The following is a 23,247-nucleotide window of genomic DNA, read 5'->3' as shown; positions in this document are numbered from 1 at the left end:
CTATGTGCACTTTTTCTGTGGAGGCTGCAACATATAAAAAAGGAGATTTTCTTTACAACTGTTAATGGTACAACTACTTTTCTAACTATACATTAAAAGATGTACACTTATAGAAAACAGAGATTGCATTTCTGCATCTGTAAGTATATTATATACCTTGCAACTCTTTTCCAAAGGGCAGAGGGCACAGGAAAGTTGTAGGTGTGGATGGAATACCTTTTTTATGACAATGGCACTGTAGGGACTGATGTCTACATAACACAAGCAGCGCTATTTGCACGAATGAGTTAAACACCCACCAGTTATCAAAAATGTCTTTGATGCCTAAGTCTCAGGTCATGAAGCTGGGCATGGAATGATTCACCCCCCCCCCACGCACACACACACACACACACACACACACACACACACACACACACACACACACACACACACACACACACACACACACACACACACACACACACACACACACACACACACACACACACACACACACACACACACACACACACACACACACACACATTTGGGACCTGCCAGCCATGCAGGACCTGGGAAGACCTTAGGAGGAGAGACCTGAATTTTGTGTTCCTCTGATACCAGACCAGGCCACTTAATGGAATCAGGGTGATATACTGCAGGCTGCAGACAATTATCTTGAGGTGTTACTCCATGCTACTAGTGCCCTGTGATGCATCCTCAGTGTGTGAACTGGGACATACTTGTATGTTCTCTTCTTCTTTCATCAAGATGTTGGAATAGTGTGAGTCTGATGTCTTCAATATGAGGATGAATTCAATACCTGCAGTAATTCAAAGGTAGTTTTCTGAGGGGATTTAACTCCAAAATAACTTGATCTTTTTTTTTCAACAAGAAGCATCTTTATTAAATTATCACATATGACATAGGTAATCATACATTTATGTAAAAACAAACCACATTGGCATCATTTTGTTGCAAATATTATACATCATTTATAATCTATCCAGTCATTGTCAGTCAAACATTACATAGCTCATTCAAATCCTGCCTTTGTTTTAAACCGCATTCCTCCTCTGCAAGTATTGTCTCCACAATTCCCATTTTTTTCTGTGACATTTCCTCCTACCCTTTCCTAAAGATCCCAGTTCCAGATGTTTTATCTCTGTTACTATATTCTCTACTTCTGGTACAGTTGGTTTAGAATTTGATTTCCATTTTCTAGTAATTGCTTTTTGGCAGCCACCATAATTACACTCAACAAGGCCTTACTAGATCTAGGCAATTCCGATTCTGGGTCATAGCTCAAAAAAAAAAATCATTCCTCAGGTACACCAGTTTGCTCACCCAGTAACTCTAGTAGAGTAGTCTACAGAGAATTTTTAAAGTCTTCCAGCTCATTACACTCCCAGAAAGTATGTTCCCAATTACCCTTTTCTTCCCCATCACACCTCCAACATTTGCCGTCTACCTGAGGAAACATTATTTGAAGTCTACATGGGGTATAAAAATACCTATGTAAACACTTCCAAGCAAAGATCCTAAATTTTCTAGACTTTGTTGCATGTTTGACAGACATACATATATCCCCCCATTGTTTCTTTGTGAATTGCTTATCCAATCTTTCTTCCCAATCCTTTCTAACCTCCTCCAATTGACTCTTATAGCTATCATGCAATATTTTGTATGGTCTACTAATTATTCCTTTTTTAACAGCAGCTTCTGTTTTAGATTCTACTAAAAACTCTACCAATGCTGGTCTTTCACATAGGATCCCCCAATTTATTTCTCTTTATGTATACCCTGATATCAATCCTTGATAGGGAAGGCAGTCTCTAGCCTGCTATCCAAATAAATTATTGGCTTCTTCCCATTATGTTGCCTTTCTCTCTCTAATTATTTGCTCCCAGTACCTTGATTCTTTTGCCAGTTTTCACCAATAAATTCCAGTCTCCTCTTGCCTATTGCTTGTATCCCTAATTGCAGTCATCCCAATTAGCAGAATCTCCTTTCTCCATTCCCATGTTGGCTTAGTTCTTAGAATACTTTTTTCTACTTTATGACTATAGTATTATTTATGGTTATTGTTATTCTCCTTAAGGATCTGCATCTAAAATCCCAGTCTCACCTGGTTTCTTGAGTTTCCCCCCGTTTCATCATCATCCCTTTGCAGTTTGAATTATAGATTTCTGCTTGTGCTATGTATAGGACCCTTAACTGTGTAGATCTGAAATACCCCTTGTCTTGACCTGCTGACAGGTTTTAGTCCTTCGTGTGATGTTTTAGGTAATGCCTTGATCTATTATTTGTACTCTTCTGATTGGCTAGTACCTAACTCTATTCAGAATACTCTTCTGATTGGCTAGTACCTAGATCTGTTCTGAATACTCTTCTGATTATATAGTACCTAGAGATGTTCAGAATACTCTTATGACTGGCCTGTGCCTGGACCTGTTTAGAAGAATGTCTTGACTGACCTATGCCTGGATCATTATGGAATAAACTCCTTGGTGGCCTGTGCATCAGTCTATTTGGAATACACCCCTTATTGGCCAGTATCTGAATCTGTTTAGAATATAAAGTGCCTTCCATTTCCTTGAAACATTAGTATTTCCTGCCCAAACCATAATACTCTTGTCACAGTCATTTAGATTTCCAAGCAGAAGTACAGCTACCTCTGGATTGTGATCCCATAAAGCAATTATAATATCCATCCCAAACAGGATATCCATTCTACCCACTATGTAGTCTTGGAGAAACTCTGGATAAGTCCCAGCAAGATCCTTGGATATTAATCTTCACACAGATGAATCCCATCCCTACAGGAAGACACAACCCAATTTTGACCTTGCAAAGGTTATATTACTGTACATATCAATATTCAGTTTTTCTGATGATCACAACAAAACACCCCATTTTTGTCACATATTTATCATCAATACAATAATTTTAGAATCTCATCTTTCTTAGCATTCCACATACAGACTGAACAATATTGATTTGGCTGTATATTTTATTTTTTATTTATTTCAGTTTGTTTACCAGGGTGGTCCATTGGGCCTTGAGGAGCCCGTTTTCAATGGAGTCCTGGGGAGAAAAGCTCCAAAGATACAACTAGTTATAATATCAGTATTACAAAAAAAAAAGAACAACTAGTTATAATTACAGTGTTACAAAAAAAAATATTAAAAAAAATTCTAAGTTACACAGAGTACTAAGAAGACATAACTGTGAATCTACTAGATACTGATAGAGGTTAAGAGAATTTAGAAAATAAAATGTCAGAGTAGATAAAGTATCAGAGTTGTAGCAATGATCAATAGCAGGGTAGATGCAATATCCCAATGTTAAGTGTCAGAGTAGAAAAGTATTACAATTTTAGGAATAGTCAATGTCAGGGTAGAAAAAGAATCACGGTGTTAATAATTGAGTTTGTTCAGTTGTAAAAGGTAGTGCAAAGTACCCCAATATAAATGTTTTAAGGAGGAATAAAGAGAGACAGTTACTAAGAAGGTGTCAACAGAAGTGTTTGAGGTAGGGAGGGATTATAGATAGAGATATTATGTAGGATGAGAGCAAGAGCATTCCCACAGTGATGTTAGGTGAGAGTGGAGAAGAGATTTAAAGACAGAGAGGCTACTGGTGGTACGGATGAGAGGTGGGAGGGAGTTCCAGTGGCGTATAGTGCTACATATCAGCAAATAACTCTACATAACACACATTTTTAAAGTTGTAAGTTACTTAAACCACTTGGCTCTGTGTATGAAAGAGAAGCAAATGTGATATATAACTAATCTATATGTCATATAATTCCCTGTCAAACTTTATTGGAAGCCAGTAATTTCAATATTTCAAATATACATTCTAAACCCTTGGTTTCAACTACTTTTAATTTTGATTACATTGCTAATCATCACAACTGGATAACTCCACAATTTAAGTTTCATTTCAATTGTGAATTGCGAGCTTTTATGGAAAACAGTCAATTGATAAATTATCATTGTTTATTTATTATTAAGTTACTCATCTATATAACAAACGTATTTCATGGATATTTATTTTTTGTTAAAAGGGAGGCCATAGCACTTTATTTAAACAATTCAGCAAAGCATCCATGTGCATTTCCTTGTGTCCTGGAAACCCCATAATTCCTGCAGTGTTGGTTAATCAGGGCCTACAACATCCCTTGTACAAATCCACACACAGTACACATTGCAAGCAGACCTCTCAATTTTCCCTGTTTTGGATGAGTGTTCCTATTTTCAGGCCTGATTTAGGGTGTTCCTATTTTTTTAGAGCTATGTCCCTATTTTCAAGCTTTATTTACCCTTTTATACAATTTTCTAACTACCCCCTTATCACACGTAATTTCTGAACAGAAAACCATATTACATGGCCAACATATTAGTGGCAGCAATAGTGTTTTTGGACGTGAGACCTCGCCACCACTAAAAGGTCAGTTTCTTTTATTACATGCATGTGTTTATTACTTATTTACTTTGATAATCAAGCTGTATCATATACTACAAATTATACTGGAGAAGTCCAAAAGGCAAAATATCCAGTAAGCTATTTAATAGCCTCCATATTCCAGTCACTGTATGATAACACAAAAACATGGTTCATAATTTATTTATGCTGATGTAGTAACACATATTCTGAAATGGTCTTAAGGCAAAATATGCTGTTCAGTGCCACATTTACATAAGGTTTTATTCCTGCGCTTTAATGTTACCGGTTTTATAAAATGGATTTATCTTTCTAATAGGGCAGTGCATGTCAGAGGAAGAATTTTACTACCATAAAAAATAAGTTATTGACCTGTGACGTACTTTTACCAAAGTAGGCTTTAACTTTTCATAATTCATTTCACAAGTGTTGAAGATTAAAACTGTAACTGAAATCTGCATCATGTATCTTAACTAATGAAAAAGATTCTTAGAGTGTGTGTCCGTGCATGTGTGACTGTGCGTGCCTGCTTTTGTGTGTGTGTGTATGTGTGTATGTGTGTGTGTGTGTGTGTGTGTGTGTGTGTGTGTGTGTGTGTGTGTGTGTGTGTGTGTGTGTGCATGTGTGTGTGCATGTGTGTGTGTATATATATATATATATATATATATATCTACACAAACACACACACACACACACACACACACACACACACACACACACACACACACACACACAGAGTTACACACACACGTACATGTGCATGTGCACAAGTGTGAATGTATATGTATATCGAAATACCAATGTTCACAATCTGATTGAAAGGCAGAAATTCTCTCTGAGTTCCCTATCTGGTGTGTTTTTTCCTGGACAGGAAACAGAGAAGATTATTGCTGAACTCAATGAGACATGGGAGGAAAAGCTGCGGCGGACAGAGGCAATACGAATGGACAGGTAAGATGGACATGGCATCTGGTCACATCGTTGAAATGTACAAGAACTTTCTAGCACTAGCATTGCTTTGAAGTCAGCATGCTATAAAGACCTGTTTTAACTATTGACCTTCTTTGTGAAATGTGGCTAGTCCTAAAGTATAAAAGCAATGTTTTCATAGTTGCCGTGGTCCAGAATTAAAATTGTGTCCCTCCTCTTCATCACTTCCCACTCGTTTAAACCTGCCATATATCTGTGGGAATATTTTTGGCATTTAATTCCACTTAAGTATGTAGTACCCTTTCAATGAGAAATTGCTCTCTTGCTTTCATGATCATTTGTCCACCCATCACTTTTAGGAAATGTCCTTTCTTATATTAGTTGTAGTTGAGGTTACAGGGGCTTAGATTTTACTGCATGCATGTAACTAATGTATTTAAATGTTTCAGTAATGCCTCCTTTACTTCCCATTTTTCCCTGATATGCATATAAAGAAATGGTGAGTATTACTGTGAAATAATGGCCCATCCAGAAAAGATGTTGTTAGTACTATAGCTATTATGGCTCAGTATATTCCCACTCTGAAATATACTGCTGCACTTAAAAATATTAAAATAACATTATGTGGGGCTGTGATGCCATTTCCTCGGGTCTATATTAGAACATCGAAGTTTCAAAACTTCGAATGTTCTAATATCGACCCCTATTCAGTGAAAGCTGAAAACATCGAACATACAGAGCAGCGAATTTTTTCCTATGGAAAAAAATTGCTGTTCCAAAACACATGCACGCAACACAACACAAGGACACGAAACAAACAGCAGTCCACTCACATACACGTAAAATCTTACACCTAACCCTTCACTAAACTATACACACACCACTAACTATCCACTTACCTTAACCCAAACCCTAACCCTAAGGTCCGTCAGTATCGCACACTCACCCACGCCCTAACCCTAACTCACCTACCCCGCCCTAACACTCACATCCACACAGTTGCACACATACCTAACCCGCGCCCTGACCCTAAATCACCTAACCCGCCCTAACTCTCACGTCCATGCAGTCGCACACATACCTAACCCACACCCTAACCTTAACTAACCTAACCTGCACTCAGTCACACACTTACCTGAACCCGACCTGTAACTTTTCACCACAGCACTGAAAATACCGAAGCAACAGAAAAGGACAACCAAATTCTTTCCCTAGGAAAAAATTTGGTTTTCTGTTGCTTCGATATTTTCAGCTTTCGCTGAATAGGGGTCAATATTAGAACATTCCAAGTTTTGAAGCTTCAATGTTCTAATATAGACCCCATTTCCTCTGTTCTTGTGGTAATATCTGTATTATATTGAAATGTTATTTTATGCTGCTGTGGCTTCATAGAACTTGGTTCTCCTGCTCATTTTCTGGCTAGGGTGCTTTCTTTGTGGTCTGCATGTCCTTTCCATGTCTGTGTGTGTGTGTGTGTGTGTGTGTGTGTGTGTGTGTGTGTGTGTGTGTGTGTGTGTGTGTGTGTGTGTGTGTGTGGTGTGTGCCCGTGTGTGTGTGCCCGTGTGTGTGCGTGTGTGCGTGTGTGTGTGTGTGTGTGTGTGTGTGTGTGTGTGTGTGTGTGTGTGTGTGTGTGTGTGTGTGCATCCTGTAATAGACTAGACTAGCATCCTCTCCAGGATTACCTGATGCCTTGCACCCAATGACTACTGAGATTGGCTTCAGCTTCCCAGTTACTGTGAACTGGATAAAGTAGCTATTGGAGAATGAATAAATGAGAAAATAAATGAATGTATGAAGATCTTCAGGTTACAGTCTTATGAACAAATGGTATTTCAGGCATCCCATAAATTAAGTCACAGAATTGCATTTATGAACCCGTGGAAGCAAAGGAATCTCATAAGATAGGTGCAAGACAGGTGAAAAGCCTGCCAGACAGAGACAAGCCTAGGGAACTAACAGCAAGTTTTTACAGGGAGAAATAACTGGATGTGTGACATGTCTAGTCATATAGCTTGGGAGATGATCACTGAGGGAGTCTAATATTGCACCTGTGATATAGTATTTGCTAGGGTCCGATATTAGGATCCAGTCTAATAGAGGAATTGATGCCTTGTGGCGCTATTAACTAATTGTTAAATAATTGTGTGAAAACATCAATGTTGATGCTAGATGTAGGGGACTTAGAGTCTATATCCAACCAACTTGACATTGACATCACCTAGTAAAATTTTTTCTTGTGGAAATGTTATGGATATCCAATGTAGGATATCTTCCAGTATAGCTATATTGTGGCCAGGAGGGATGTAAAGGGCAGTAATACATATTTGTTTACAATTGTTTATCTTGAGAAAAGCCATAAGAAGCTCTTGCTGAACTGAGTTTTGGTGTTGGTTTGCTGTAAGGAGAAATGTGGTAGGTAAAGGGAAATATTGTAGCAATACCACCACCTTTCCACTTTATACAGTCATTATGGATGATATTTATTTATTTAGTTACATTTGTATACCGGGAAATTCCGACTGGACGCAGGTCCTTTTTCAGCGGATGCCCAGGGAGAAAAGCTCCACATCATGTACATAATAGAGATACAAAGTTGCAGCAATAATAAACAACATTACAGGTTGTTGGCTTTAATACAGTAACAACATATTGAGTATCAACAGAATATACAGAAAATGTTGCAAGTTAAGATAGTTTCTTGTCATTTATAATATTAGTAACAAAGTTGTCAGACAAGATGTTAAAGTATGTAAAGACAACTAGCTATTTCTGACTGTGGTTAGTAGTGGCGGTAGTATAGTTAGGTTAAGAGTCTAGGTGGGGGGGTAAGGGTGGGGGTGTTAGTCTGGTTTAGCACAAGGACAAAGCCAGTGCAAAGTGGAATTTGAGCACAGTTTTGAAAAGGCTGCTGGAAGGTAAAGTAGTTATAGAGGGTGGAAGATTGTTCCAAAGTTTAGATATGGTACATGAAAATATGGCTTCTCCTGCTGAGTTTTTGGGTTTGATAACAGTGAGTTGATTTTTGTTGCTTGATCTTAGGGGCCTAGTGAGGTGATAGGGTTGGAGAAGGGTTTGAAGGGAAGGGATGTTAAGGGGGTGGTTAATAAGTTTATGAGCGAGGGGGAGTTGATTAAAGTGAAGGAGTTGTGGGAGTTCTAGCCAGTTTAGTTCTTTAAGGGAGATACAGTGATGGCTGCGGTAGAAGGTTCAAGTTTCAAATTTAGCAATTTTGTTGTAACAAGCGTCCAGCTTGTGTAGGTCTGTCTGTCTAAGGTTGGTAAGTATCAGGAATGCATAGAGTAGGGTGGAGATTAGTTGGTAATTGGCTATGGAGATTCCAGCTACCTTGGTTAGGAATTGGTGGTTTCGATATAATGCACCAAGTTTCTTGTGAACTTTTTTTATTGTGAGAGATATGTGGGTGTCAAATCTATGTTTGTTGTCTATTTCCACACCAAGTAATTTTGTGTGTTTTGATGGAGAGATGATGGTATTGTCTTTGGCAAGAATGTTGAAGTGGGGGGTGTTTTGGATGGTTTTGGAAGCTTGGAACAGGAGAAGTTTTGTCTTACTTGGGTTGAGTAGGAGCTGAGTATTAGATAGCCAGCTTTCTACAGAAGAGAATGATTCCTGTGTGATTTGTTGTAGTTCTGGTAGAGTGGGGGCAGAGCAGATGATAGTAGAGTCATCTGCATACTGTATAAGAGATGTTTGTTTGGTGGCAGTATGTAGGTTGTTAGTGAAAATTGAGAATAGCAGCGGGCCAAGGATAGACCCTTGGAGAACTCCAAGAGTAACTGGGAGGTGAGGTGATGTGTTATTGTCCCAGATTACTGATTGCTGGTGTCCATGTAGATAGCTGTGGAACCAGTTACATTACCATTATAGCCAGGAGGTATAACTTTATAGTCATTTATGTTGGGTTTAAGCCAAGTTTCAGTTACAGCGAGAACATCAGGCTTATGTTGGGTATTCTAGGCATGTAGTTTTGCAGTTTTATTTAATTTACTTCTAACATTTATTGCAACAAAAATCAGATCACCAGGGATGGGGATTGGCTGTTGTTGGGTTACAGAAGTGTGTGGGAGTGAATTATGTTTGTGTTCATTGTGATAGGTGGGCCTAAGATTAGGGTGTATAACTCCTCCTAGATGGATATTAGTATATTGTGGAATTATGCATACTTGATTTTTGGAAAGGATTCTTGCATTTAACTTAATAATATGTGGCAATCAAACCAGAGCAGACCAGTGGTTTCAGGATAGTTGTATTATATTATATATTTACTTTGTGATTTGCCTTCAATTATGTATTATAAAGTCCAAGGGAACATTAGAGGAAGGACTTCTATAAAACACAGGTTTATTTTTTATAAAGTCACAGGAAAATAACAAATTAATAGCTTACTTAGCTCAAAACAAACACTTGCAGACCAAGTTGTGACCCTACCTTTAAATTAGCTAACCTGGGTTAAGGTTATACTAGTTGGATATGGACTGCAATGAGGATCAGATGAGCTTGGTTTCCAGAACATGGTAGCATAGTTATAGCAGTGTCAGTGATGCAACAGGTAGCACTCTTGCTTTTGGTGCTGAGTGCTGTAGGTTCTATTCTGACCAGGAAGATTGACTGCTGACACTGCAGTGCAGCATAAGGGAGGTGCTGCACTCCTGATCATATTGTCTTTCAAATTAAATGTTAAACTAAGGTCTCATTTGATTGAATTGGTGGTAGCCCAGGTGGATGTAAAAGAGAATAGGGGAAGTTCCTCAGTGACCTGGCCAAATTTCCCCTAATGGTATAAATATGAAAGAGGCCACTAGCACAGTGAAATTAACTCAGTCAACAAAGGATAAGTAAATAATAGTTAAAAATAACATGACAGTATGTACTCCCTCAAATGTTTGCCTTTATTTCTGTTATTGATTTCTCCTGTCATTTCTTGAACTGTCACTCAAGGAAATAGAAAAGCAGTAAACCATACTATTTAAGAATATATTTCTGTAGCATAGTGAAGCAGAAGGTCGGAGGTTAAGTACCCTTATACCCCTTACAAGTGCATCACAGTCTCAGGAATGGCAGAGAAATACTGTTAAGCTGATTGCCTGCTCTGCTGATAGGTTGCACCTATTATCAGTTTCACAGGATGAATAACTTGATAGTGCTGCTAACTTTATTATTATTTCCTAAGTCTGAGCTGCAGATTTGAAATTTATGAAATCATAACATTATGTCATGCAGAAGAATTTATTTCTACATTGAATGTTTGTACCGCAAACCTTTGATGAGCATTTTTTTTATTTATTTGAAACAGGAGACTATGAATGCAGTCATTTCACTAGGGCTGCCTCCTTTATGTGTGTTCCAGCAGAATCATAAAACAGTGGCCAAAATGATACTACACCATTAACAAAGATTAAAGCTGGAAGCATATGACCAAAATATTTTTTTTAAGCACAAGTGATGACCAGCATAATGGAGTGGCTTTGTACCACGCATTACCTTATCAGAAATTCATGAGGCCCTTTAGCAACTCCCTTACAATCCATATAAAAAGGTGGATTGTGTCAGCCCTGGTGACAGAATTAATGCTGTCATGCATACAAAGCAGATATATTTATTTATTTGCTAATTCCATTTGATGACCAGGTGGATCCATGGAGCGCAAGGGTGTTTTATAGGGTAAACCCTAGATAAGAGCAGGTCACTGATGATACAGGATTTTGTAAGAAAATGTATAGCAGAGATATACTAAAAATGATGTCTTTGTGTTGCTGACTCATTAAAGACTATCTTAATCATTATGCTAGCTCTTTTAAGTGCTGTACTTATTAATAGGGTTTAGTCATGTTTTGTTTCCAGTCAACAGTCAGCATCTGTTTTCTTTAAGTAATAAAATCATATATCAGCTTCCCAAACAGATGATATTTCTTTTTGTTAACATTTACTCAAATTGCATGTTAGTACTACAACATAATTTAACTGTACTGCCTACAGTTCCATTGGTTCTCATTGTTTTGTGCTATTTGATGTGACTGCATTTCTTACCTGTTATATTTACAATTATAATCCTGGCCTTACCTCAGTAGTCTGATTAATTCAGACTGACAAGTATTTTCAAACAGTACAGACAAAATAAATATTGAATATTGCTATAAAATTAGCATTGTTATTTTTAATGGTAAATCTGAAATTCCATGAGCAGCTTTAGAACATGTTTTTTTAAAGATTTCATGTAGTTGTATAGTGTGTACTTAGTTTATCTTTTTGGCTAGTGCATCTACGTTTGTGCCCTTAAATTGCCATTATGCACAGTATACATGTCTATCTGAGCCTTAGCAGAAACAGTTACAAGGTATTATGGTATCTAGTTGCAATGGTCATTTGCCTGTTTAAGTGGCTATCCAAAATGAAACACCATAGGTATGACTTTTCTTAATTTCAGGAGAATTATTATAGCAATAACCCACGCCTGGGTGTGGGTAATGCTAAATTTACCCACGGTTGACGTGGTTTGGTCCCGAGGGCGAAGCCCGAGGGACCAAACAAAGCCAACTGTGGGTAAATTTAGCATTACCCACACCCAGAAGTGGTTATTGCTATTATACCATGACATTATTTAAGAAAAGAAATTATTACTTTTCTTAAATAATGGCATAGTATAATGCCTGTTTACTGCCCTTCCGCAGATGTCTGGCATCCGGCAGTTCTGATGTACTGGCGCCTCGCAGTACATCAGAGTTGAGCAAAGCAACGGAGAAAGCAAGATCTCCGTTGCCTTTTTTTCTGTTTCGCTATGTTAAATGAGTTTAACATAGAGAGACAGTTTTAAAATAAGCAACGGACATCTCCGTTGCTTATTTTAAAACTGTCTCGCTATGTTAAACTCATTTAACATAGCAAACTCAAAAAAGCAACGGAGATCTTGCTTTCTCCGTTGCTTTTTAAAACTGTCGCTATGTTAAATGGTTTTAACATAGCGAGACAGCTTTAAAATAAGCAACGGAGATCTCCGTTGCTTATTTTAAAGCTGTCTCGCTATGTTAAATCCATTTAACATAGCGAATGTTCAAAATCGAGTTATACTAATGGAAAAAAGTCCGGGTGACCGGACCTTTTTCCATTAGTATAACTCGATTTACAACGGGCACGCTGGCCAATCAGCGTGCACATTTTGGGGGGAACATGGTATAATTAAAGTGTTGTACCTGCATCTGTCATAGTCTGTTGTTGGGCTGATTACTCTCTTGTGGTACATGGAGCATTGTGATTATGTTCAGATACCTGGAAAAAGGCAAACCAGTTATGCGATTCTATAGCATGAGACCCGATCTTAACAAATGTCCAGCACCCCCCTGCTTCACTTGTTAAGATCAGGTATCATGATAGGCAGTTAAACCTGCCACTACTTGCCAACAAATGATAGCAGCAGAATTAAAAATGTGTTTCTGCTGTCTGTACTAGTAATGTGCCACTGACCTTGTGTAACATAAATAAGTGTCCTACTGCTTTTCTGACAGTGCTCGCCAAACACTTTATGGCTTTCAAAACTTGCAAAACACTTAGCGCTTATTTTCTGTAACTAGAAGTACAAGGATCCCCTATTTCTTTCTCTTTGCCTACACTGTGATATCAGTCCTTGATAAGGAAGGCATTCTCTAACCTGCAGTCTATCTGACTGACAAGTATTTTCAAACAGTACAGACAAGCTCCATACAACATAAATAATTATGATTCAGTCTCCGATTTTAACCCTTTATTATATATTATTCATTCTCAAGGCGAACTGTTGGCATCCATGACTCAAATGTATTATAAGCGGGTCACGATCAGTAACCCGATCATAATCCTCTATGTTATGCCATTTGCCAGGTTGACATAAGTGCCTCAGATTATGTTTAGTTGGATACCTAAGAGTGTCTGTCACCTTATACGCATTTAATGTCTCGAAAATCAGAAGTGAGTTAGTTACAGAAGAAAAATTGCTACATGAGAGAGAGACTGAGATTGCAAGCTTGGCCCTGCTTAATCAAAATGCATTTCTATTTATGTTATCAGATTAGCTTTGAGGCAAAAACTGGTTTACTAAGGTTCCTCTTCAAATGGCCATATAAAGCAATGTAAGGACACAACAGCCAAAGCATGAAAGAATCAGAGTGTAATAGGAGTGTAATAGAAGTAGCCTTGTTTTCTATCAGGCTTAAATTATGTCAGCTGTGCAGAACAGTAATAGCCCAGGACCTGGGATACTTGCTTCAGACATAGAAGTCTGAGTCCATCTAACTGCATAACTGGAGTAAATTGTTTTGCTACTTCTTGGAACAAACAAGGTCTTCTGCTAATTTACTGCAGTAGCAAGGTAAGTACGCTCTTTCAGAGAAAAAAGAATGGCAATAAATAAGAGTAAGGCACTTGCTATGAATAATCCCATCTTGTTTAATTATTGTGCGATTGTACAAACTCAAAACATCTAAAACCTTGAGAGATCATTAGTCAGAACAGCAAAACTCCTAAGATCAATTACATTTACAAGCCCCACTACATGCTGTGATGTGGGGAGCCTCTGCGTACCAAACCATGTATATCTATCTATATCTGTGTTTATATATATATATATATATATATATATATATATATATATATATATATATATATATATACACACACACATATAGTGTATGTATATTATATATATATATATATATATATATATATATATATATATATATATATATATATATATATATATATATATATATATATATATATATATATATATATACACACACACACACATACATACGTATATATATATATATATATATATATATATATATATTTGTGTGTGAGTGTATGTGTATCAAAACAGGGGAAGTCCCAATTTGAAGGGGTATTTCAGAGCTACACAGTTAAGGCTCCTGTACATAGCACAAGCAGAAAACTCTAATTCAAAGTGGAAAGGGATGACGATAAAACAGGGGAAAGCTCATGAAATAAGGATAGACTTGGATTTTGGATGCAGGCCTTTAAGGAGAATAACAATAATCATAAAGAATATAATATCTGTAAACTAGCAGAAAGTATCCTAAGAACTAAGCCAACACAGGAATGGAGAAAAATTATTCTGCCATTAGAGATGACTGCAATTAGAGATATAGACAATAGATAAGAGGGAGCTGGAATTTATTGGAGAAAACTGGCAAAGGAACCAAGGCATTGGGAGCAAATAACTGAGAGGGAAAGATGATAGAATGGGAAGATGCTAAGAATTTATTTGGACTGCAGGTTAGAGAATGCCTTCCTTATCAAGGACTGATATCACAGTGTAGGCAAAGAGAAAGAAATAGGGGATCCTAAATGAAAGACCAGCACTGTTAGTGTTTTTAGTAGAATCTAGAACAGAAGCTGCCATTAGAAAAGCAATAATTAGTAGAGCATATAAAATATTGCATGATAACTATAAGAATCAATCAGAGGAGGTTATAAAGGATTGGGAAGAGAGATTGGATAAGCAATTCACAAAGAAACAATGGGAAGATATATGTATGCATCCCAAATATGCAACAAAACCTAGAAGAGTTAGGATTTCTGCTTGGAAATGTCTACATAGATATTTTTATACCCCAAGTATATTCTAGAGATTTTTTCCTCAGGTAGATAGCAAATGTCGGAGGTGTAAAGGAGAGGAAAGAGGTAATTGGGAACATACTTTCTGAGACTGCAGCGAGATGGTGGACTTTAAGGATTTCCTGCCGTATGCCCTATCAGAAATGCCAGGTAGGCAAATTGGTTTGACGGGGGAGATGATTTTTCTGAGCTATGATACTGAATCGGAATTGGCTAGACATGGTAAGGCCTTGCTGTATCTAACTTTACTAGAAAATGGAAATCAAAATCTAAACCCACTATACTAGAAGTAGTGATTATAGTAACAGAGATAAAACAATTGGAATTGGGATCTTTAGAAAAGAGTAGGAGCAAACTACACAGGAAAAAAATGGGAATTGTGGGAACAAATACATACAGGGGAGGAATGAGGTTTAAAAGAAGGCAGGACTTAAATGAGCTGTGTAATGTTTGACTGAAAACAATTGGGTAGATTATTAAGTGATGTATAATGTTTGCAACTGGGAGTCTGTCAGTATGGTTTGTGATGTAAAATGCTTGCAGCTAGGATTGTGTTGGTGTGGTTTCTTTTCCTTTATATAAATGTATGATTGTCTATGTTGTAAGTGATGGTTTAATAAAGATGTTTCTTGTTTAAAAGAAAAAGGGCAGGAATTTAATCATTTATGTAATATTGCTTAGGTTATATGATATATAGCAATATGCGTGAAGTATAATATTTGTAAACATGAACTTGTTAATACAGCTGGATTACTTTTATATAAATATAAATTTCTGTATGTCACAAGTGATAATTCAATAAAAGTGTTAAAAAACAGGGGACGTTGTGGACTTCCAAGATGGCTGCAGGCTGAGTAACAGCGTAACTTAGCTCTCCCAGTGTAAAAACAGAAACTCAAAAAGAACTTGTCTTTTTGTGTAAACTTCAGTAAATGTGCTGCCTGGATGCAAGCAAAAAAGAAATTCAGAAAACCTGAAAGAAAATCATCACAAAAGGCGAGGAGAAAATTCTGGCTGAGAAGAATCCTACAGATGTTCAGAAAAAAAGCAGTTCAAGCTCCAGCTTTGGTGCAAGACGTGAAGTCTAGTAATCTACAGGAAAAAAAACTAAGTCAAATTTGCTCCAAGCTGATTAAAATAAGTGAAACACTGAAGGAGTATATCAACTCAAATAAGAAAAGGGTGGAAAAAATGGAAAAAGCCTTAAACAGATATTGAGATGAGCTGCTAAAATGACAAAAATCGGAGGTCAAAATGAAGAGAATGCTGGTTGAGTATGAAACTGGTCAAGAAGAGATGTTTCAAAAAAGAAGTAGAATTAGAGGACAGAGCACGTAGGGAAAAACTGAGATTTTCTGTTGTACCAGAGAAATTGGAAGGGACAGTGTGTATTAATTTTATGAAAGCATAAATAAGCATCTGGATTGTATTCTTCAGCAGGAGTTGTTAATTGAAAGGGCACATTGTGTGTATGTTCCAAACCTAGCCATGAGAAAACAGTAAAAATGCAATCCTACCACCAGAAAGAGTTGATTCTGACAAAATCATGAAAAAAAGAAAAAGTACTAAAAGTTGGAGACAGCAAATATTTGTGAAAAATATTACTCATTGTAAACAAGGCAGAAGAGGAGTAAATGTATTCCAGCTGTCAGAAAACGTAGATAAGTATAAGATTCAAGCAGCTGTATCCAGCTGTCTTCAGAAATTTTTTTTCCTGGACAGTCAAAATAATTTTTGATTCAGAACATGCTAAGGAGGACATACAAAAGTTTGTCCAACAAAAAATAAAGCCCATAGAGATATGCCAGTGAAACCTTTTCCAATGTTCCAAAGGAAAATGCTTGAGAGACAGAAAAAAGCACACAAATTGACTAGAAGAACCAGGATTACATTGGAAGTGAACCAGCAACTGTATCTGGGAGATGGAGATCAATAGGAAGAAAGCCAACAACTCAGAAATTGATGAATAAATAAATGTGGGATTACAAAACATTAATTACATTTGTGAAGTATGATGGAACAAGAAAACCTGTAAATATTGGACTTTTTTGACTTTGTTAAACTTGCAGGGACTCTAAAGCATATACCTGTCCTGTCCTTAATGTTTGGAAGAACATTTAGGAGAGGGGAAAAAGAAGGAGAGAGTTAACTGTAAGTAAAACAAATGTTTGTCCTTAATAGTATTTGTATAATACATGACATATACTGCAGCTATAAAGTAAAGCTTTTCAGTTATTTTTGTGTGTGATAGTGATACTCAAATAAACACATGTCCCAATTTTGTTTTTATTCTTCTTCTTTAGGATCATAGAATCATAGGAAGTTACTAGGCTATTGGCTCTGAAGCCCTTACAAGCCTAGCCAAGAATTTAGCCCATGTTCTAACAAGTCAGCACCCTATGCCACTGTCCAGCAGAGTCATAGGTGGAATCACAGGGATGTATTTTCTTTTCCCCAAACAGTTATCCAGGTTGTGTTTAAAATTGTTTAATGAGGTCTCTGCTTCCTGCCTTCTAGCTCAGTGTTAAGAAATGTATACACTGCACTGTAAAAAGAGAAGAAAGCCTGGGCAAAGGAGCACAGTATAAAAAAAACTGATATGCTTTTTCTTACTTTTGCATAGGGCATTGACTGGATTAAGGCCCTTGTCTTGATTCAATAACATGTTTTAAGGGAAAGCAAACAAAAGAACACTAACTATAATGAAAAGTTTTCCTCTAGCACATAATTATCCACAGTGCACTATGTGTAGTGGGTGGTGTGTCTAGAGCTCATGATTCTATGGAGACAATCTGATAAGGGGGCAGTAAATCAGAATACTTCTTTCTTTCAATGGCTAGGAAATAATGTTTTCTGAAAGCATTCAAGTTGTTTTGTACATTTGGGAGAAGAATAAAGATAAGATAAAAACATAGAGTACTTATGGCAAGTGGAAGCACAGTCTGAGTCGTGTCATAGCATGGATAACTTTCATTTTAGGTTAATCCAAGTCTGTGAGTATGGCTGTCAGTCTGGGACAACTGTTCCTATTAGGAGGGGTAAACTTAGTTATTTGAATATGTACATGGTCTTGTATGTTAGTATTAAGGTTATGGGGATGTTCTGCAGGTGTGTTTGTTTTTTGTTTGAGGGTTTTCATTAAAGCAAAAAGTGTTGTTAAGATGTGATGTGACATAGGTTCAAATTAATATTACCAGAAGCAACTGTATAAAAGTTCAGCCTGCCTAACATTAGTGTATGCATGTAACACAAAAGTTGAGACTAAAAAAAATTAAAAAGCTGTTATATATAACAGGTGGAAATAATAACATCATTATGACACTTTCCATATTATCTTTAAATGTGAATGCTCTCACAGATATATATAAAAAAGAAATAGTAGTGAACTATGTTAAAAATGCAGAGTACAAATAGTTATGCTACAGGAGACACATTTGAAAAGAACTTGAGCATGTGAACTTGATAAAGAAGGGATTTCCAGATGGTTATTCAGTGAAATATGTGGGACAAAGAAAAAGGGGAGTACTTATATTAATTATGAGAAGAGCTGCAATAGAAGAGGAAAAAATAATAATGGTAGATTTGTAGTATTAAGAGGCTACTGACAAGGAAGAAAGATCACTCTGTCAAGTATTTATATCCACCTAAAACTGCTACAATGGAGCTTAAGAAAATCCTGGGAAAATTATTCAGCTTTCAGCAGGGAATATTACTTGCAGGTGGGGACTGGAATTTGATTTACAACAGTGAGGCTGTATCATGGAGACCTAGAAGGGAAAACATAACAAAAGAAGGTAGATTTTTGAAGAAATTCATGAAAATATTTGGTATGGAAGATGTGAATTCAGTAGTAGGAATTCAGAGAGAATTTATATATTATTCCCTAATATGTAAAAACAGGGCTAGGCTAGACAGAAATAATATTTCATAGGAACATGTGCATTTAATTGAAAGTTTTCTTACACATCTAATACCTGTTTCAGATCACATGTCAATAATAACTAAAATGGAAATGCAGAAATAAAAATGCAGGGCAATAAAACAAAAATTAGACACTGGCACTTCCCCGCCTATCTGTTAAACAGAGAGGAATTTAAGGAATGGGTAGTGTAAATTATTCAAGAGTTATTATGGAAGATATAAATTCCTTCACAAATATAGCTAGGAAGTGACATAAAATGAAAGTAGAGTTTAAAAATAGAGTAGAAATAAAAGAAAAAGAGATATGGTTAAGAAGTAACAATAATTATTTAGCGGGACTGACAAAGGATAAAGTATTGGATAGTAGGGGGAGGGGATCAGACAGATCAAGAAGTGGCATAATTGCAGACTGCTAAAGAGAAAATAAAGGATTCCCTCCATAATATGCATACGTTTAGAAAGATTGCTGTTAAGCAACTGTTTTTGATAATAACTACAGAGCACAAAAACATTTAGCTCAATGACTGAGGCAACAGAAAGTAGAAAGGGTTGTTGCCAAGCTTAGGCAGTCCACAACAAGGAAAATGACCAGAGATTCTGTAAAGGCATTAGACATATTTTGGAAATGTTATGAAAATCTGTATAAAGCAGAGAAATGTGGAAATCAAGAAACAGTTCAAAAGGAAATCTTTATGGAAGAATTAAATATGCCAAGGTTAGAGGTAGATGAGGCTCAATTACTGACAGGACAAGAGGGAATGAGATAAAAATGGTGATATATAATGAATCTACAGGAAAGTCCCAGGGAAGAGATGGTATTCCTGTGGAAGTTTAGAAGCAAAGAGGGAAACAGCTGATAAAAATCTGGAAGGGTTTTTGTTAACAGTATTTTAAAAGGAGGAAGAAAGTGTTGGTGGCAGTAAAACCTACAGATGGTAAATACTCATCAGATCCAGCTTCATGTAGGCCAATTTCAATTCTAAACCATCATTAAAAAGTGTTTCTGCCTAGAATGGCTAAAAGAATGGCAAAAGTGATACAAAAAATGATAGATGTGGATCAATGTCATTTTGTGGAGGGTTGGCAAACATTTGACAACATTAATAGAATAATGATGATCCAAAGGGAAGCAGAATGTAAGAAAATAACACTGTTGGTGAGTCTTGATGCAGAAAAAGGATTCAATAGTAAGCTGGGATTTTATGAGTAGGGCAATGGAAACATTTGTATTCCCTGACAAATTTATAAGGTTCCAAAAAACAAAGTTGACTCAGAAATGGCCAGGCAATCCAGTATGTAGAGTAAAAACTTTCTTTATTCCTTAAACAGACACATAAGCTCTTTCACAGAGATACTGCTTCATCAAATGTAACTCCAAACTGATTTTCTACCTAAATATAAAAACTATCACCAATCATCCAGTCAGTAAAAGCTCATTGTTGTTAAAGAAATAGGACCATTACTTCACTTTTTATACAACAGAAAGCTGCTTAAAACATATTCACTGTCACAGCTATAAAATACAAAAACATATATAAAAAGAATATATAAAAAATGTATATACACGTAAAAAACTATAACCATATAAAATTATAAACATTCTATCAAAATCTAAAACCTAGATTATCTGCACAACGGTCTTGCTTTTAACATAGGTTTGAGTGGAACTTTGTCATTTAAACCATGACCACTGTCCCCTCTCAAGTGAACTATCTCATCTTGTTTCTAAGTGTTCAGTATAATTTCTGGTATCTCCACCTCTGATGTTTTCATAAACTCTACCTATTGCTCTAAATTTAAAACCATGAGAATTGTCTGTTTCACTAACATGCTTGGCAAGTGGATTAGAAACACTGCCTTTGCTGATTATTCTGTCACAAAATGCCCTACCTGTTTTCCCTACATATAATTTATTACATTTCTGGCAACATGCTAAATAAACTATAGTAGTGAGGAACAAGTGGCAGAAAGTGTAAACGTATAAGTCCTGTGTTGATCTGGATGTGTAAATAAGTTTGAACTATCTATATGCTTACAATGCAGTACATCTACCACAAGCCTTAGTAGTATTAGCACTGGTTTTATCCCTTCAATTCTTAGGGTAACATAATTGCTGCTTCAGTGATCTCATATTTTTTATATAAAAAATTAGGTCTACTTTTTATTTCATCATCTGTTGTAACAATATGCCAACACTTACTAATGATCTCAGTATATATACATGAGTTGTTAGAATAATAAACTGGAACTCTTAACTTACTTCTATATATCTTCTTTTCTTTAACTTGATTTAATTCACTACCACTAGAAAAATAAGGTCTAGCATTACCATTTCTCATCCAAGTAACATCTTGAATGGCATTATTAACTTCTTGATCAAGATAACCTCTTCTTTCAAAAGTTTTTCTTAGAGCAGCAGTCTGTTCTAAGAAATCATTGTCCCCTACATTCAGTCGGGAAGCTCTGTATACCTGATTTTTGACAACATTTTTAAATACATAACTAGTATGCATACTTTCTCTAAATAACAGGTGGTGACAATCACAGTTTTTTTTGTATAACTTCGTGATAACACCACCTAAACTATATTTATAAACTTCAGCATCAAGGAAATGTATCTTTTCATCTAAAATTGCTTGTGAAAACTTCAAAAACATAGTAGTGTTTAATATATAATCAACAAATTCATTAAATTGTTGCAGTAACCCCCCCCCCCACAAAATAAACAAGTCGTCAATAAATCTGCAATAAAACAGTACCATGTCCTTAAATCTTACATTAAGTATATACTTTTCTTCCCATACAGACATCATGACATTGGCGTAGCTATTGGCACATGAGGTGCCCATAGCTACGTAATTTCTCTGCCAATAAATGATTTCATCAAACACAAAAAATTTATTGTACAGTACACATTTCAGCAAAGATGTAAACATCTGTAGCTTATCAGTTGTATAGTCAGTGCAGTTTCTTAAAAACTCATTAAAGCTATTAATACCAATTTCATTTGGTATCACTGTGAATAGTGGCACAACATCCAAAGTTGCCAAAAATACATTGCTATTATTCTTACTTTTAGTCATGTACTGAAATAAATCATTAAGAAAGTGCTTGGTGTCCCTAATAATATATTTATTACTGTTCAGTATAGGTATGAGAAGTTTCTCAGTATATATAGACATAGGTTCTGTAACCCACTTACGCCCTGACACTATAGGGCATAGTGGGGGGTGAACCAGGTTTTTGTGCAGTTTTGGTAAACCTTGAATCATAGGTAACAAAGGGTGTAACACTTTAAAATATTCATATAGTTTTGTATTTATCATTTGATGACTTAGTCTATCCAACTCACCATAAACATTAAAAATCATCCTATCCAGTTGCTTCTTGTTAATAATAGCATAAAAACTGTTATTACTAAGCATTTCTTTCATCTCATTTTCATACCAGCATCTATCTAAACCAACAATAGGGCCTCCCTTGTCAACAGGGTGAATTCTTATGTTCACATTATTTACCAAAGTTTATAGTGCATCATTTTCATCTTTTGTCAAATTCTACTTTTTACAAGGATTCTTATTTTCACTAACTTCATAAATGTCTTCAAGGCACAACCTTTCAGAAGCATTAACTAATGGATGCAATATTGGTGAAAACGTACTAGGCTTCTTAAACACATTGTTATAGTTGCATGTTTCATTTCCTTTAAAACAGATTTTAAACATGATATTTCTGGTAAATGCTTTAATATCCAAAATAACCTGTACAAAATCAACACTCTGAGAATAAATCACAGCTCTTTTTGTAATAGTTGTTTTTCAGTGTCAGATAGTTCATATGACGACAGATTACTCATTAGTTCATTTTCATATTTCTCATTATCTTTTTCTGGCTGGGAGTTTCTAGCGATTCTTTCTCTGGTTTTCGCTTCGTTCTCGAACGACTTCTGCCCTTGTGCCTTTCATTAAACTCGTTTGTTCCTTTATTGACAAAGGGAAAGCAGTTTTTGCTGAAAAAACGAATGGATTGATCTATTAACTTCTTTCACATTCATATTTGTAGTTTTCAAATCAGAGCTACAATGCACTTGTGCTGCAACTGCAAAAGTCTTTCTTCTGGCTCCTAGATCCATAGATGGACCAGCCCCTACTACAGGAGCAGTTGTAACCTCCATGCTGTCATTCACGGACTGCGATATCTCATTCATTGCTGTTAATAACCAGAAAAGGCATTTTGTTGTTGTGGAACATTGTGAGACATTTCTAGTTTTTTTCAGGATATAAAACTAATAAAGATAAAGCAAAGGCAATAGCTATAAACTATGTATCCACACACAAA

At 36.2% G+C, this 23,247-nt stretch overlaps 1 protein-coding gene across 18 annotated transcripts in view; it reads left to right on the top strand.

Annotated features, from left to right (window-relative positions):
- Positions 1-23,247, top strand: part of KIF1A (kinesin family member 1A) — a 2,189,582-nt gene that overhangs the window by 1,105,303 nt on the left and 1,061,032 nt on the right. For all 18 annotated transcript variants that reach the window (XM_044071047.1, XM_044071036.1, XM_044071035.1 and 15 more), the window contains one exon: positions 5,303-5,382. In XM_044071047.1, the coding sequence (XP_043926982.1) occupies positions 5,303-5,382 (80 nt within the window). The remainder of the gene's footprint in view (positions 1-5,302; positions 5,383-23,247) is intronic.

The sequence above is a fragment of the Protopterus annectens genome, chromosome 5.part0 (assembly GCF_019279795.1).
Source record: "Protopterus annectens isolate FY-2018-M chromosome 5.part0, PAN1.0, whole genome shotgun sequence".
In the NCBI taxonomy this organism is placed as follows: Eukaryota; Metazoa; Chordata; order Ceratodontiformes; family Protopteridae; genus Protopterus; species Protopterus annectens.
This window is presented reverse-complemented; position numbering and strand designations above follow the sequence as displayed.